The sequence below is a fragment of the Heterocephalus glaber genome, unplaced genomic scaffold, assembly GCF_053883595.1.
Source record: "Heterocephalus glaber isolate CG9 unplaced genomic scaffold, H.glaber_assembly_v1.0 deba00001504, whole genome shotgun sequence".
Classification (NCBI taxonomy): Eukaryota; Metazoa; Chordata; class Mammalia; order Rodentia; family Bathyergidae; genus Heterocephalus; species Heterocephalus glaber.
The window spans coordinates 62,205,396-62,224,406 of NW_028258324.1; the positions used below are offsets into that span (position 1 = coordinate 62,205,396).

A 19,011-nucleotide genomic window follows, 5' to 3' on the forward strand; every position below is an offset into this window, starting at 1 on the left:
TGCTAATGAATTACACTAGTGCCACCAAGAGAAAGACAACAAGCACATGGCCAGTTCCTCACCTTCGAGGCCATACGTAGTGGCCACACCAGTTACGTTACCCCGGTCGCGCCTTCAGTACAAACGGGCTGCTAACGCCATCTCTGTTGTTCTCCCACTCAGAAGGCAGCTCATGGGTACGCGCCTGAGACACACGTCAGTTATTTTACCCCAGGACTTTTATTGTATGCTTAGAAAGGTGGGACAGCAGAAGAGGCAGGACAAAAGACTGAGTTTTCTTTCTTCAGATATATGGAGAGGTGATTATGTTACCAGTAGAATTCTGTAAAAACAAACCCATTTGATAAATTTAGGTTGGGGGAGACAAATGCAAAATTTCTACACTATTATGTCATGACCATTAAAAAAATTGAAACATCACTGCCTAAGTTTGGTAGTTTTTCTAAAATTATTTAGAGTAGCACATAGAATATTTGCATAAGCTTATCAAACAAGATATACCAATAAAAATATACTAGAATTTCTTACACAAAAAGAGTTCCGAATAAATTAAAGTTAATTGGTACTGGAGAATCTGTATGGCTCTGTTGAGTATAAACATCTTCAGCAAATACTAGAATTACAATTACTGAAAACTAGTTTTTAAAAATTCAAAACTATCACAGTGAGAAATCCCACGTATATTAAAATTATAATTGAGAACTACTCCTTCAGGTACTTGGTAACTTTTATAAAATGGTTGGAATGAAACAAGGGTACCATTCTGCCAGATTTATTCTTTTAAATGGGACCTGCGGAGTACAAAATAGATCATCTGATATTTTATGAGTTCACAGAGTAGTAAATCACCATCCTGGGCAGGGTCTTAGAGAGCAGACAGTGAGGTAGCAAGGACGACGAGGGTGGTTTCCCCGTCGGGCCTCTCAGGCCTGCCCCGGCCTGCTCTGGGGGCAGACACTCTTGTAGAGAAAGGCCACGTGCTGGGCAGCCACGAGAAGTCTAGATGTCGTACTGACCAATTAATTAGAGCACAGCCACTGCTATGTGAAATACCGGCTGCCTTTGGAGGTCCTTCTTTCAATGAATCCCCCCAGACACACAGCTTATATCCTTAATAGGGTTTCTGTGGCTTTCATGAAAGTTTTTTCTAACCAGAAATGTCCTGTCAACTCTGATGCTACAGACAAGGTCCAATCTCCACCTCTAATAGCAACTGTTCATAATAGCTGTCATGACTGGGATAATACTGGAACACTTTATGGCTTAAAAATAAATTTTTATATATGGAAGACTCAGAAAACATTCACACACACATTTATACACCAAAACTAATTTCGGCTTGCGTTAGAGATAATTCTCTATTTCTGTGGCCTTCTCTACATCTGTCTGAAGGAAACAAAGCGGAAGCTTTATGCTGTCCATCCCTCCCTCGCTGGTGCGCTGTATGAGCGAGGCCCAACCTGAGCAGTGCCTCCCCTGACTGCCTGCGCGCCTCAATCTACTCCCGACAGGAGAGAGTGGGCTGTGGGGCCCCAGCCTTCCCTGGACAGAGCTGGGGAAGCCGGGGAGGGAACCTTCCACAGTGCTGCTCCTTCCGGTTCTATGTGCCACAGGCTGCCGTAGCACGGTGCTCACAAAGTGACAAAATACTTCAAGTAAATGACAATGCCTTAATCACTGCATTCTTCTTTTCTCAACTTCTTCAATTGAGACAAATGACTTACTGATTATAATTTTTCAGTGATAATGAACACCCGACTATGCTACCAAGTGAAGACCTGAAATACATATTTTAGTAGGAACATTCTTACAATGCCAGACTATAGAATCAGACAGGAGTCAACATATTCAGGAGACTAATAAATTCTAAGGTGATATAAGTGAGTTTCAGCAGGAAAAGGCCTTATCTAAATATTTTTAAACAACAGGCTAAGACTAAGAATTACGAAAACTTTTAGTTAAGCCAAATAAAAAGCTTTTTAAGTTGAATATTTAACATACACGTAATTATTCACTATGAACATTAGGAATAAAATAAGGACAATTTTAGATCAGTTCTTTATGCACAGAAAATTGGAGTCACCTGCATGTTATAAAATATCTTAGCCCTCTGTTCACCTTGGCTCTGTCCAAATGGTTTAGTTCAGCTGGCAGGTAACCAAGTTACTCAAAGGGACATCACAGGCTGGTTTCAGAGATTCATACCATTAAAATTAGAAGGAACAACTGGCTACAGTCAAGCAGAATAAACTATTAGAAAGGCTTAAAATACAAATTTTGAAAAAAAAATACAAATTTTGCATTTAGTAACCAATGTAGTAGCAGAACTTTTACTCACTTAATAAAATTTATTTCTCTTGGTGAAGAGCTTCAATGAAAGCATCAAGTTTTTCTTGAATTTCTCTAACTTTCTCTATGGAGAAAAACAGAAAATAAATTAGTTAAATAAAAACAAATTTATTTTTCAAAGGTATCTCAAATTACAGGAGATAACAATTTACAAAAATGCTCAGGTATACATCTCTAACTCTTTGGCAGAAAGGGAAGAATGAGGCTCAGTACCTTAGATCCAAATAATGTCCAGATGCATTGGTGTAGCAGTGCTTAGCCATTTTTTGGAAGGAAAAGGAAGAGAAGTGTATGGCGGACCCATTTGGGAAGTTAATAAAAGTGATGGCTCTTACACAAAAAATGTATAAAAAGATACATGTATGACTATAGGTATAATTTTAATAAAGTCTCTGATTCTCTAAGGTCCTATTAAAGACTCACAGTTAGCAATGTCTGAAACAGGAAAACAAAAACAATTTTTAAAAATTAAAAAAAGTGGATATTTAACTGGCATAAGACTGAAAATGATTTTTTAAATAAAAAGTAATGGGAGGGGCCGGGGATTTAGCTCAGTGGTTTCGCCACCTGCTGTGCAAGCGCAAGGACCCGACTTTGATCCCTGGTACCAAAACAAAACAAAACAAACAAACAAAAAAAGTAATGGGAGAAGTTGGGAGGAAAGATCAACCAATATGATGACAGTCACTTTCATTCACATGCCAAAATAGCACAAAATGAAAGACAAAGCAGACAATGGGAAATATTTACAACAAACAGGTAAGGGCAATAGTACTCTAAAAATACATACATGAAAGTACTTTTTCAGCTGCCAATAAATAAAGTTTAAAAACACAACAACCACTGAAAGTAGTTTTACATTACTCATTTGCTTTTTAGTTTTTAAGTTTATAGGCTTCCAAAGAGAATCTGTAATTTCCCTCTGAAATACAAATTTCCTCCACAGATGTGAACTACTCGAAGTACATGCTGATCTCTTCCTAAAAGCAGAGCGCTGTCCTCGGCCCCACAGACTGTCAGTGGGTGCCCAGGGGCGCCACTCACGGCCTGCGGAGCAGGAGCTCTTTGTGCTGAACGATACCCAAAGCTGCTCTGAGGTGGGCGCCTAACTCTGTAACGTCTAAGTGAAAACCAAAGCCTCCTAACTCACAGGGAAGCGACTCTTTTTCTGTATAAGAGTAAAGGGATTATTTAACATGAAAACCACAAAATAAAAACTGTCAAATTCCCCTTTAGTTTTACACAAAGTTCTATCGTTACGACATGAGGACAAAGTACTACTTTGCCATGACACCTCCGGAATGGTACAGAGGACACTCAAGTGAGTTACTAGAAGTGGTGGGGACTGAGGTGGATGGAGGGAAGGGTTACAAGAAACAAGAATGGCTACCAGGTGTATCCTTTCAACACTAAAAAAATTCATGCCTTTGCCACCCTGTCACTGTCCAATGCACAGATGGAGTGGTACGGGACACAGGTGACTTCCTACCTCTGAGGAACATTTCTTCCTTTCTCTCTCACTCAAAGTCTATGAAGTGTCCACTATGTCTGGGGTGATTTCAAACTTGACACTTCACTTGGTCCTCACTCAATCCTGTAGGTGTCATTGCTAAAGAGGAGGCTGTCACAGCTTGAAGAATTAGCCCTGCTCATATTTCTCGGATTCAGAAATGCATACTAGATTGGGCCGGGGATTTAGCTCAGTGGTTCTGCCGCCTGCCTTGAAAGTGCAAGGTCCTGAGTTCAATCCCCAGTACCAAAAAAAAAAAAAAAATGCATACTAGATGGGGTACCACATGCTGAATCTAACCAGTGGCAAAGCAGTCTACTTGTTATAAATATTACTTTTATGTGAAATAAGACATTTTGGTAAAAGTCAAGAATATGGGTATAAATCATCATGGCTAATTATAAAGCAAACTCCTTTTTCTATTAGATATTTGAATTGAACATTCATAACTAGAGAATTCCTAAAAATATTGTGACTTACCTGATAAATTAAAGAAACTCAGGGAGGGATTAACAAAAAACTATTTCTGCTACACAGTTCTACACACAGTGAATAGTCTACTTTCTATTTACCCAAAGTTTACTTAAAAGATGAGCTATTTCAAACATCAATTCATTGTGCTTCTTGATTGAGTCATGAATATTCCCATAATCCCCAGCTCATAAACCATCAGTCTCAGTGAATGAAGTTGCTTCTCTTTTTTCTTTTCTTCAGATGATTTGACACCCATTCACATTTTGGGTCGCTTTATCTCCACGTGAAATGATACTCCTACTCTCATTTTCTTTTTGAGTTTTCTGATACTCGCTTTACAAGTCTCAAATATAGACTAATCTGTAATTAGGTTTTGAATACACTGTGAATGCAAAAGGCCAAAACTGGGAGAAAGTTCACTTCAGTGGCTAATAAGAGTTTACAACAGGGACAAAGAGCCACACACAAAACACTACCACAAGCACTGAAATAAATCTTTTACAACTTTTGACGTTTTTGAAGAAAGCAGGAACAAGTTGCAAATTTACTAATGCGGTGTACTTTCAGCAAACCACACTCCTAAAGGTCCAAGCGCATGTTGGTGTAACTGTTTCATAATAGGTTGCAGACCCCATTTTACAACACCTCAGAGGTGAGATTCCAGTGAGGAGCAGCATTTCATGCAAGGGCTGAAAGTTAAAAGAATGCTTCCTGCATAATATATGTTGCTCCTGAACAGGTTTGCTTTTTATAGACAATTACATTATAAAAGTGCCCTTTAGAAGTTCAGTAAAGGAATCTAGGATATGGAGAAATAAGGGGGGAGGGAAGTGAACAAGAGACCAGATTCAAGATAATCAAAACTACTGACAAAATCTTAGATTCAGCACCTTTTATATCTGATGAAAAGATGAACTAGACACACAGTCAAATGTGTGCAGTTCAATCTAGTGTACTTACCTTCTGCATCTTGAACTCTACAGATCCCACCCCCCCCAAGAGGGACATGACTATTTTTAAACACTCATCAATAAGGAGATAAACAGAGATAGTTCTGATTGTTACAGAAGTAGGAGGCATTAATTCCTATGTTCTGTAAAGCTTTTTGAGATGGGCTTAGTGCTATCAAAGCTGGGGCTACCAGACTTCTGGAGGCTATAAAGTCTGGCTTATTTTATTTTTTCAAAACTTGAAATGAAAATTTTGGTTTGGGACAGAATTGCATCCATATTTCTAACAACTATTTATTTGAGCTGATTAGGAGCTATAACTGGTAGCTGTACATTTCTAACTGAAAAGAAAATAAGTGTATTATAGACAACTTTTTTTAAAACATCCATTTTATAGGAATATACAACAATGAAAAGTTTGATGATAACTAAAAAAAAAAAAAAATCCCTGGTGTAACTCACTAATAGTCAACAGGGTAGCTATTTTATGTCATTTTTATAAAGGGGAAAACATAATGTAAGCTATATTTTATAAGATACACTACAGTGTGGCATTTTGTCATTGCTCTTAACCTGTGGGGAAGTCATAGTTCTGGCTTGTCTATAAAATGAAGGAATCAGTCTAGAATTCAAATCCTGTATTACTTTAAAATTTAGACTGGGGTGAGGTGGAATCTCAGTGTTGTTTCCATTTGCATCTCTTGAATGACCAGTAATGTTGAACATTTTTTCATGTTTATTTGCCGCTTTTACTTCTTTGTCTGAAACATGTCTACTCATTTCAGATGCCCATTTTTGAATTGGGTCTTTATATTTGGGGGGGGGTCTGATTTTTTTGAGTTCTTCACATATTCTAGATAGTAGACTTTTGTCTGAGGAACAGCTGGTAAAAAGTTTTTCCCACATTGTAGGCTGTCTCTTAGCTCTATTGGTGGCTTCTCTTGCAGTGCAGAAATTTTTAATAAGATGAGATCCCAGTTGTTGATTCTTTGTGCTAGTTCCCGTGCTACTGAGGTTTTGTTCATAAAGTCCTTTCCTATGCCAGTATCTTTGAGAGTTCTACCTAACCTGTCTTCCAGCAAGTTTAGTGTTTCTGTTTTAATATTCAGATCTTTCATCTACTTTGACTTTAGTTTAGTGTATGGTGAAAGATATGGGTCTAGTTTTAAACTTTGACTAGTTGAAATCCAGTTTTTCCAACACTATTTATTCAATAGGCGATCTTTCCTCCAGTGAGGATGGTTGGCTCCTCTGTCAAAGATCGGGTAACTGAGTGTGTCTTGGGTTGTTTCTGCATCTTTTAATCTATTCCACTGACCCTCGGGTCTGTTTGCCAGTACCATGCTGTTTTTATCACAGTGGCTTTGTAGTACAGTTTCAAGTTGGGAACACCCTGCCGTGATCCTGTGATACACCCCGTCACGACCCTGTTGCCTAGAATTGCTTTTGTTATTCTAGGTCTCTTCCAGTTCCAGATGAACTTTTGGATTGTTTTCTCTAGTTCTGTGAAATACGCTGTTGGGATTTCAATCAGGATTGCATTGAATTTATATAGTAGTTTTGGAAGTATGGCCATTTTCACTATATTGGTTCTTCCTACCCAGGAACAGGGGATGTCTTTCCATTTTCTTATATCCTCTTTGATCTCTTTTTTCAGAATGTTGTAGTTCTCAATGTAGAGGTCTTTTGATTCCACCTCACCCCAGAAAAAATGGCTGTTATCATGAAATCAACCAATAACAAATGCTGGCAGGGCTGTGGGGGGAAAGGAACCCTTCTTCATTGTTGGTGGGAGTGTAGACTGGTGCAACCACTGTGTAAATCAATATGGGGATGCCTCAAACAATTAGGATTGCAAGTCCCATTTGACCCAGCTATTCCTCTACTGGGCATCTTCCCAAAAGAATTAAAAGAATCATACCACAGTGATATATGCACACCCATGTTCACAGTGGCACAGTTTGTAATAGCTAAAACTTGGAAAAAGCCCAATTGCCTGTCAACTGGAGACTGGATAAAGAAGATTTTTTTTTTAAATAAAATGGAGTACTACTCAGCCATAAAGAATGAGAAACTAGAGAATTTATAGCTAAGTGGATGCACATTGAGGCCATACTTTTAAGTGAAATAAACAGGACACATGTGTAAATACTGAATCGTTTCTCTGGTGTGAAAAACTAAAAGTGTAAATAAGGATCAAAATGTATAATTAATATTGTGAAATAGGCAGAAAAATGTCTAAAGGAATAGGGGAAGTGGGAGGGGTAGGGGAAAGTAAAGAAGGGAAAAGAAAATATATGAGAAAAGGAAAAACATGGAAACGAAGTCTTTGTAAATAGGGAAGGGTGGAGGGGGTGAAGGGGGGGCAGGGGAATGGGGAAAAAATATGAATCAAGATACACCATGTAAAGGTACAAGATCCCAATGATGAATGTAACTGTATAGTAAACCTAAAATGTACCAATAAACTAAATGGAAAAATAAATTAAAATTTAGACTGATGCCTATAATTCCAGCACTCAGGAAGCTGAGGCAGGAGAATCGAGGCCAGCCTCGGCTACACAGTGAGTTCAAGGCCAGCCTGAACTACAGAGTGAGACTGGGCTTAAAAAAAAAAAAGACTGAAATGTACCATACTGATTGCATGTTTATAACTGTATCTTTTTAAACTTGTCTTTTTGTTTATTCTTTAGTATCTCTTTATTTATTTGACGTTAACTTCTGGTTTTAAAAAAAGGTAATCACAAAATGTAGTATTATTCTCATAGGGCTACATGTTTTCATGCTGGAAAGATCAGTTTTATGATGTTTTCTAAGAATCAATGTGGGGGACCACCAAGGACCACTTATACAAATAATGTACTTAGAAAAAAAGACCGTCATTTCAAACCACCTGCCTAGTACAATACAGATGTACATGAATATTCTTTCACTGTTCAGTCATTCATGGTTAAGTCGTCTGACTGAACCAAAATTTAATTCAAACATTAAAAATTATTAAAAATCACCCAAAACCAAAATGATTTAGTAGAAAACTGCCTTAAGAAACAGTGAGATAAATTACAAACTATGTTGTTGAATATGTAAGGAGCTCAAGAGTGATTTGTGGAAAGTTCAGCTTTTTAGAACTTAAAAAAAAACCTCTTAATGCAAGTATTTCTACCATGCTTCTTTTGGCTAATATGATCAAAATCTCTTCAAATACTTTGTATTTTGAAGTGTATTCTTTAAAAGCTTTCAGTCTGAACATGGAATAGCCTTATATTTAGGTTTTTGTACTTGCTAGACCCTTTGATCCTCATACGTAGATGTCAACTCTAATTTTGGAGGAGCAAACTATTAATGATTATGAATCTGACTCAATTATCAGCCAACAGTAGTGTCATTCCAGGTGCTTGTCAGTGTCAACCGGTAGAAAACCTCGAGCTTTGGGGCACCTGATTGTTATTAAAAGATGTAACTTTTATGGAAGGGGGAATGTGGGATGTGTAGTTCATTCAATGCAGACACATTTCCTCTTTGGATGAGCCAAACCACACTGCCACACACTCAGACTGCACCACTGTGACTTCCCACAGAATTGCTTGGAATCAGCCTCCACTGAGGAACATCACAGTAAAGAGCCCCAAGAGATTCTGGGTCACACGCAGTTATGTGGCTCAGTGTCCACTTGAGAGCACTGACGGAAGATACTTCTGTCAGGTCTGTGTACCGGGGATGCCCGGGCCCCCAGGCAGCAGCTGCACTGTGGGGTCTGAGGGCCACTCTGACCTGGCATCAGTGCTGCCTCCCGCTGGGTTCCAGCCAAAGATCCCCAGCAGAGTATGCAGAACCCTTAAACCAATCTTACCCCAACTTTTACTTTATTTCATTTGCCCATGTTTGCACTTCAGTATTCTTATCTTTTTCATGGAATACATATTTGTAAGCTGCCTCAAATCCTTCTTGGGATATGTCAGGGAATCAATAATCAAACTAACAAGCAGGTTTTTTTATATATTAGTAATGCTTTTTAAATCAGTGATTTAAGATCATTCTGCAAGGTGAGGGGGGATGACAATATCTGTCACATTTAACCTAAGAGTAATTTCTGCATGGGAGAAAATACTGACTTTTTACTTATGCTCAGTTCTTAGAAAACCCAACATTATAAATATTTATAGCATTTATTTCCAGCAACAAAAGTAAAATACAAAGTTTTATGAGATTCATGATCATCTTTTAAAATATAAAAGCTAGACAGATTGTATAAGATTATAATTGTCTACTATGCTTCACTTTGTGTCAAGTACATAAAATGTTGTATATTACATTAACTCAAATTATGACCCCCAAAACTTTTGAAAGTTGTTTTCTCTGCTCATTAGTCATGCTTTTATTTTTCCCAAAAAGATTAAAATATATATTTTAAAATAAATACACTTCTTTTGTCCCATATGAAAACCTAATATATTTCCAAAACTACCAATATATTTTAAAAAATATAATTCAGGCAATAATTTGAGATTTTAAAAAGTCAGCAAGATATTCTGCTCCAATCAATTAAATATGCATTAAAATACATCTTTTTTTTCCCTTCCCAACTTAAAGGTATATTTTGCCCTGAGTTTTGTTGGGAGGATAGTTGAAACATTTTAAGGAAAGGAAAACCACCCAGGTAGCCCTTAAAGAGATAGGACATCATTTATCACCTGTGAAGACAGATTTATTAAGAAGAGGGCCCCTTCTGTTCCTTTAAGACTGCAAAACAGATGGGAAGTGAATGGACAGTCAATGGGACAAGAAAACACATGGGAGGTGCTGCTGTATGTATGTTCCCAGCTTAAGAAAGGGGCCAAGATTGTAACTGCATGACTGGGTCCTGGAAAGGGTCTTTCTTCAAGCTGTTACAAAGACAAACGCTGTTCCTCATCCCGCCGTCAAACTGTTATAAATATTGGTTTGTCAAAAGACCCTCAGTCCTGAGCTTTAAAAAGGAGACGCAACAGGCGAATGACTCATGAGAATGATTCTTAAACAGTCAGCTACAGTGTAATTGTAAAAGTAAAAAAAAAAATAATGTAAGATCAGAGAATGTAATTTTGATTTACTATTAACCCAAGTAAAAACTAACGAAAAAATACAGAATTAAGACTTACAGCCTTTTATAAAGTTATAAATTGAGATGAACTGCAAAGATGAAATACAAGTTATATTTCTTAAATAAGATCCTGTATTAAGACGAAGTATTACTAAACCTGTCATAAACAGTACAGGTAATCCTGCTTTGTTTGGCTGACAAACAAAACAACAAGTTCCGTTATTTATCACAATCTATTAAGGGGCATAATGACTGATACAGATTGAGCATCATTTGTCTGAAACGCTTCTGACCAAAAATATTTCAGATTTTGTAATTTTTGTCTTTTGAACTATCTGCTTAGGTTTCAGTGGTTAAACATACCTAATCTGAAAATCTAAATTCAATAATATGCCAAAATCTAAAACTCAGAAGAATGTCATGCTGGCAATCAAAAAGTTTCAGATTTTAGAGCTTTTTAGATTTTGGATTAGGAATGTTCACTCTGCACTGGTTCCATAAATCAGAATAAGGCTCAGAAAAATGAAAATAACTTCATAACTGATTTCATATTAAGTCAGAAAATAACTTTTACGTTTTAAATTAATTTTTTTCACTGCAGAAAAGGAAAAATTTAAAAGAGCAATGAGAATATATAGATTTATGATCCTGAGTTGTCTTTTTTTAGGAATTAAACAATTCTGTATGGAGACAAACTCACTGTTTTAGATTCTAAATGACTAGTTTCATTAGGACAGCAGGCTCCAAAACTAACAGATGTTAAAAATGCAAACATGGAAGGCAAATTGGGTCATCTATACTTACCTACAAAGCCAAACCCAAAGACTAAAGATGAGCAGAATCCTAAAACAATTCTAAAAAGATATAATCTACAACATGTATTGCTAGCTCCACTGTGCCATAAAAACTTATGTAACTGGCTAAATCATTAACCTTAAACATCAAGTTTTCCATCTGAACAATAGGGATAATGCCTTACAAGCTCCGCATGATTTTGGAAGACATGTAAGTCTTTCAAACTACTAAGCACTATACATATGTGAGGGACGGATATGAGAGTTTCAGGCAGGATATGGGTTCCAAAGTACCAAATGACACAGTTACATGGGTATTTTTTATTTCTGAATGCTTATCTAGATCATTGCTTCCTCTTGATTTTTAGTAATCTTGGGAAAAGTCATTTCAGTGAAAGTGAGGATAAAAGAGAGGAGAACAGGCAAACATTCAAAGAGTTTTCCTGAGTAAAAGAGAATCAAGAAGTAGCTAACTGTATAGAAGGATCAGTCCACTGGCTTTAAGAGAATGATTTGAGCATCATGGAAGAAAGGAGAGAGACAGAATGAAGACACAAGCATATGTAAGTCCAGGTGGAGGATTAACTTTCAGTATAAGTTACATTACAGTTGGACTCAGGAATAACTGAACTATATAGAGTAACTGGCACTATAGATTTAATTTTTGTTTTTTTTTATTCCAGGGATCGAACTCGACCTTGCACTTCTGAGGCAGTTGTGGCGCCACTGAGCTAAATGCCCAGCCCCATAGGTTTAATTTTTATCAACATTATTTGTTCTTCTGAATGAATATTTCCAAATTATTTATATAAAAATGGGAGTGAAGGCCAGGGATTTAGCTCAGTGGTTCCAGCGCCTGCCTCGCAAGTGCAAGGTTCCAAGTTCAATCCCCAGTACCAAGAAAAAAAAAAAAAAAAGGAGTGATATTTAGCCCATTCTGACAGGTAAGAAACCAGAACTAAGGGCAGTGACAATGAACTGAAAATGTGGGGAAGAAGCTAACTCAAGAGCTCCTCATGAAAATTATGTTCCAGAAATTATGTCCCTAGGATCACATTCAAGATTTTGTAAAATGATGCTACCAGTGGTGATTTCTGGCTGGTGAGTTATTTACAAAATTTTGCCATCTCCATCTGCTAATTATCATAATGTGAATGTACTAGTTCTTTAATAATAATAATGATGATAAAAATAATAATAAAGACATTCAAAGAAAATCCCTAAAATCCTGGTAGTGTACTTGGTGAAGATCTAACGAGGATCTGTACATGTGAAATGGTGCAATAAAAGTGAAGGCTGAAGACCCCAAATCCCAAATTCTTGGCTCAGAAAGGGGATCTAAGTGAAGTTAAAAATAGCAATTTTTTTTTCTACAATTCAAAAATGAAGACAAGGGAAAGATTTTCTAAGAAAAAATTAAAATGGAACATTCTGTACATAGCAAGTAACAATGAAAGAAAGAGAAAATCTATTACCTAAAATGGGCTGCACAAGCTTGAATACCTCACTAGCTCAAGAAAGATTTCAATTCATTCTGAGAGCATAGACCCAAGACAGGAAACTACCAACCACACCACAAAGAGCAATTACCATGTGGTCCCATGCAATGGCTCTTGGTATCACAACCATCAGGAAGTTATTTGGGAAAATATTTGTTACTTTTAAGATTGTATTAGCTCCATCCTTCCCACGAATAGGCTAATTAAGGTATATAATTTCTAAGTAATTTTGAATTGTGCTCATTTGGAAAAAAGAATTTAGGCATGCATGAAATAGTAAAAAAATTAGTATTTTCTTTGTCCTTAACACATTTCTCCAACTACTGTACCTTGAGAACTGTATTTCACAGAGGTTACTAATTTAGCATGTGCCAATCCACCAAACCTCCAAGAGTTCTTTTTCAAAAATATATTTTTGTATCTTGCTTAATTTTATATTTAATATACTTTGCACAGGCCAATGGATTGCTCTGTAATTAGATTTAGGTTTCTATTACTAGATCCTATTTTTTCCATTTTAGAAATGGAAGAGAACACACAAAAACATTAAAAAAAAAAAAGACCCAAACAATGTTTAATCCCAATTTTAAAGATTGTTTCTTTTTCCAGTACTGGTGATTAAACCCAGGGCCTTCACACTGAGCTACATCCCAGCCCTTTTCTTATACAATTTGAGACAGGTTCTCACTAAATTGCCCACGTCAGGTTTGAATTTGTGATCCTTCTGGCTCAGCCTTCCAGACAGCTATGATTACAGGCATGAGCCACCATAAAATAAAAAGTATTATTTTATTCTAATGTTTCTCACTGAGGAAATGGTAACAAGCATTAGAAGGCGGAAGAGCTAATTTCTAGTTTTAAATATGTGCACTGGGCTTTTGAAAACCTAAGACAATCTCAACAGGATATAAGTGAAACATATATAAATGATAAATTTAAAATGATAAATTAAAAATTCAATCTCTAGATTACTGAAGAGAACTTTTTGTCTCAAACCTGAGTTTAAAGCAAAAAGAATACTTGCTTACAAAGTCTTGAGTACTAGTAGCCTATATAATGTTATGGAGAAATAAATATCCTTTTAATCTTGTACCAATTTATCAATATCCTTCAATCGTGACTTTGAAAGACAGACTCAGCCCATGAGAAATGTGCTTGACTCCCCAAGCCCCATTTTGAGTCTAGATTTCCTCATCAATAACCTGGAAGATGCTACCGAGGTCTCATCATATGGAACTGCATGTAGATGACCGCTTCTCTAATCCAGACGACGCCCCCAAGGAGTGCTTTATCCTCCAGGCCAGCTCTGTCTCTCTCGGGGCTGGGGGCTGCAACACAAAGCAGAGGCTGCCTCTGTGCATACCCAAGGTTAAACAGCTCTTCACTATCTTCCTTAGCTGTTGCATTGATTCCACCTTACCATGAAAAGCACATTTTGCTATGGCAGAGTTTAAAAATATAATTACTTTTACCACGGAAAGATCCCTTAAAGAGTTCAAGTACTGATATATAAAACCGAAATAAGTTATTCATTTTGTACAGAAGAGAAACTTTAATCTTCCTCTTTTTCAACCATTTTTCTTAATAACAATTCCAAGAAGTACTTGACTGTTAAAGAGAATAAACGTATTTCCATAAACTTAGAAACTCCAAATAAACATTAAAAGTTATTAAAGACTTTTGGTGAATTGGAAGGACTGGAGCTGGGAAGTCATTGGTGACCTACCTATAAGTAAGTGGTTTCCATACAGTTCAGAGTCAAACTACAAACCTAAAACATTAGGAAGGGAGTGGGTGAGCACAAGAGTGAATAGAGGAAAGGGAAGTTGCTAGGAAGAGAAAGGAGATGTTAACTTTCTGGCAATACAGAGTAGAAGAAAGGCTTCTGAAAATGAAGAATTAGCCTCCCTCCTTCCCCTTGTAAGTCAAAAGAAGGGGGCTCATGAAAAATCTGTATTAAAAGAGCATGATCAAATATTTATTGAACATATATAAAATATAAAATACAAGGCATGGTGAATTTATGAATGCACCAAATCACTCTGGTAGAGTTGATAAATCAAAATAGACATGAAAATATTTTTCTTTAAATGCTTATTGTGGCCAACTTTCAGCTGCCCACATAGTGAGAGGGCTGCATTCTGGTCAATTACACCTGAGTAAGGTTTTAATTGCTGAAGGGAGGCAAAGTGAGCAGGCAGGAGGAAAGACGTAATAATGATCTAGGAGGAGGCACAGTGAGAGAGAGAGAGGGACAAGATCGTTTAGAGATGTGTTAGAAACTAGGGGAGATGAAACAATATCAAGGCCACATAAACACAGCATCAGTCCTGCAACCAAAGTTTACGTTTTCTTTCCAGGGCACCTTACTCTTCACTGTGATTGTACGTTTTTCCCCCTGTAAAAATAATCTCCTCTATCTCTAGGTACCTAGGACTCTGCAACTCAAAGTCACCATATCTTCCTTTAAATGCTCTTGAAATTCATTTTCTTTGGTTAAGTCCACAGAGGCAAAAGGGACATACTAATGTAGCTGGAGTTCAAGTGACACTGAATTTTCAACAGTCACTGTCTGCCACACTTACAAAAGAGATACAGTGTGTCAGTTTTGTTCTAATGCGTAAAATGACAGATTGTCTTGCTGCGAGCAGGAAGAATGTCTAGAGCGCTGGTTCAGGGTGGGAGAGGCAGGGAGTGACGGTGGGCTGCAAGAGTCACCGTGGAGCCTCGTCAGAATATTCACACCAGAGCCTCACCTCCGGAGAGTCTTAAACATTCAACTTGCCCTTCTTGTAATTTTACAGTCCAAAGTTTGAGTATCATAATCTTTCTGGGATGATTTTCAGTCCCTCACTATTTCTCACCCATAATAACCCTCAAAAATATGACAAGATTGGAATTAGTTTAGGAATGTAAAGTAACCAATGGAAATTAAATTCAAGGGCATCGTGACATTTTCCCTGTCTAAATGCATTGAAATAAAATCATTCTGTTGAGCTAAGGGTTCTATTTAGCTATGTTCTGCCTGATTTTTAAATTCAAGTTTTAACATGATGCATTCTTACAGCACATTTGTCTTCTGTCATTAAATAATAGTAACTACGAAGAACAAAGTTTTCATTATAAAGGTGATTTCTGTTCTGAATAAATGGTAGCTCAGAAAAAAAAGAAACTTTCATCTATAGTCTGTATCGCTAAATTTAGGGTCAGAACTGAGTCTCATGCAGACCAAGGTACAAAGGTTGTGTCTTTGCTCCATTTTAATTATCAAGAGAAAGCATCGGATGGAGGATAAGAGGAGACTGGGAATGTGAAGAAACACAAAGAGAAGCCCCAACAGCATTGTATATGCCCAAGAGAAACAAACTCCAAGTTTCCAGAAACAATTGCTGGCTGTCTGGGAGATGCTCAGGCATCAAACAATAAAGAACAGTCAACAGAGGCAAGAGGCTGAGCACGCTGCGGTGACTCCTGCTCTCTAATCCCCTCAGCTCTAGTAAAAAGGCCAGCTGTTGCCACCTCGCGTAGGGAGTCAGCAGAGCAAATTAATGGGGGCGGGGAGGGGGCTGAGGATATTGAAAACTTCTACTTGACCAGCCTCTTTAGTTATACTGTCTTCAACATTAACAATATTAAACTACACCGTACAAAAGCCTGTAAGTTGTATCCAAGTAAAGGAATTTATTACTGTTTTCACACTGCATTGGCAAATATGAAGAAATACATTGAATCTTTTAACATTTCAACACTTCCAAACTAGCTCAACAAAAGCCTAAACTTGGAATAACAATCACTTTGTTCAATTAAAAATTCCATATCTGTCACAGCTAGACTTAGGGTTCAGTAAGTATGAACACAACAGATAACCACACGGAAAAGCTGTCTGAATTCTCGGCAATCTGGATGTTACTTATTTATGGTGAGATTTGAGTATATTTAGAGCTGTGTTTATAAATCATGTAAGGAAAATTAACATCCTTTAATCTGGTTAGTGGCTTCATACACATTTTAGAGTTCCTTTTCCCAGTGTGCTATCAAAGTTTTCAAATAGTGTCAAAGTCTAAATTCCAAAGCTTTTTGTTTTTACTTTTTTTCTTTTGGTAACAGGAATTGAACTCAGGGACTCTCGCTTACCAGGCAGGAGCTGCACCACTGAGCTATATCCCTGGCGCTTCCAAAGCTTTTTATATGACAGGAAGTACACAAGGTGACAGTAAAGATGGTAATGGCCCCCAGCACCAATATGTGTCTTTCTTCCCCTGTGAAGGGCACTGTTAACTACGGAACCACCCCAATATAAAGGACAATTTTGGATAATTGTATTTTCCAAAGGCTTGACTTTTTCCCTTAGTTTGACAGTCATTTAAGAGACCTGGCTCAAATCCTGGCTGTCACACTTACTAGCCAGTGTTAGTAAAAGCTTCCATTTCATTTGTAAAATGAGAATGACTGCACCCATCTCAAAAGATCATTCAGGAGAATCAAATGATTCACTTAAAGCACTTTGAAAGTATTCAAATATTAATTCACACTCCGTTTCAAGTTTTGACACAAAAATGAAGAGGAATGTATTGTAAAATAAAGAGGGAAAGAATCCTTAGTCTTTCTTTAGAAAGCAATCTAAATGATTGTTAATGCCTTCTAATTCCTGGGTATCAATGATTCTCTAATTACACAGAGACTTAAAAGTATAACTTGAGCTTTAGTGGACAAGAGTCATAAAGGAAACCTGAGTTCTCCAAACATAACCGCCTAGTTAATAGCTGATACAATATTCACAGAACAAACAGTGAAAGATTCCAGGCTGTACTGACTAAACTGAACAAGCAACACAAGCAGCCACTGTTAGCAGTGCCCAGGACTCAGGTTCCTGGGGAACGGGGAGGGGACAAATGAACAGTCTGAGAAACGTTAGCACTCTTATTTACACTGGGAGTCCATGGAGATTTCAATCTAAGTTGACACTGTATTTAAATAGTTATAAAAACCTTCTGAAATTAATCCTACCACAGAATCGAAACATTCTTCTCAAGGTCATACTGGGTGTATTTAAACCCTGGATGGTTTGGAGCAGATGCTACCAATAAGGAACTAAGGGAAGGATGAGCTGCCTGCCTTCACATCTTCAGAGAACATGTTTTCAAGTCTTCTTTTCTCTACAATATTTTCACATGACCCTAATCTATGATTAGTTTTAAAGATACAAACTCCTTTTTATTCTTTTTTTTTTTTTTTTAAGTGTGGGACCCATGCGTGCTTCTTTTTTTTTTTATTTTTTATTTTTGTGTTACCGGGGATCGAACTGGGGTCCTTGTGCTTGCACCGGAGGCAGGGAAACCACTGAGCTAAATCCAAGGCCTCCTTTTTATTCTTTACATGAAAATAACCTCAGGCTTACAGGAAAGTTGCAAGAACACATTTTCCTGAAACATTTATGTCCCATCACCCACAGTCTCTTATTTATTAGCTATGAATAAGGGTATTTTCCTAAGTAATTTCAATGCAACACTCTGAACTTTCAAACTGTCACTGATGTATTACCACCATGGAATGGGAGATCCCATTCAAGTTTCACTTAGACAGAAAGAGTCAGTCCAGGGCCTGACAGTGCATTTAGTGGTCATGTGCTTCTGTCTTCTGCTGCCTGGAACACGTCCCCAGGCTTTCCTTGTCTTTCATGGTCCTGACAGATTTGAAGAACATGAGCCAGTTATTTGTATACTGAATCTTAATTGGGCTTTTCCAATGTATTCTGATTGAATTAAGTTATACATCTTTAATAAGAATATCCAAGAAGTGATGTTGGGCTCTTGGGGGGTGGGTGGGTGGGTACTGAGGATCAGATCCAGGGGATTCACAGAGTTATATTCCAGCCCTTTCTATATTTATTTTGAGAGTGGGTCTCTCTAAGTTGCTAAGTTGCCCAGGCAGGGCTTCCTGCCTAACTCTTCCAGACTTCTGGGATTTCCGGTGTGCACCACTATGCCCAGCTGTGATGCTGGGTTCTTCTCATTGCATTCTACAAAAGTGGAACAAGTTTTGATCTGACCATTACTGATGATGTTAACTCGACCACTTGATTATGGTGGTGATGGTCAGGGTTTTCCATGTAAAATTATTCTTTTCCTTCTTTTAATTGATAAGCATTTTCTATGAAGGTATTTTGGGTGGCTATATAAACATCTTATTTTTCATCAGGGATTTTATTCATTTATTTACATAATTACCAATTCACAGATTCCTATTTTATTCCATGAGTTACAAGTTGTTCTTGTCATTATTATTCTGATGCTGCAAGTGTCTCGGGCTTGGCCAGTTAGAGCCTCATGAGGCCTCTGGGTCCTGCCGGCTGTTC

General features: G+C 37.4%; 1 protein-coding gene across 14 annotated transcripts in view; it reads right to left on the reverse strand.

The window, feature by feature from the left end:
* Positions 1–200: 200 nt before the first annotated feature.
* The window catches only part of Opa1 (OPA1 mitochondrial dynamin like GTPase), an 80,952-nt gene continuing 62,141 nt past the window's right edge, over positions 201–19,011 (reverse strand). For 6 of the 14 annotated variants that reach the window (XM_087186689.1, XM_087186686.1, XM_087186684.1 and 3 more), the window contains 2 exons: positions 2,339–2,413; positions 201–322 (listed from right to left, as the gene is read on the reverse strand). In XM_087186689.1, the coding sequence (XP_087042815.1) occupies positions 2,349–2,413 (65 nt within the window). In that variant the 3' untranslated portion in view covers positions 201–322; positions 2,339–2,348. Of the gene's footprint in view, positions 323–2,110; positions 2,231–2,338; positions 2,414–13,758; positions 13,985–19,011 lie in introns of those variants that run through there. The other 8 variants (XM_087186683.1, XM_087186681.1, XM_087186685.1 and 5 more) reach the window with 5 other exon arrangements.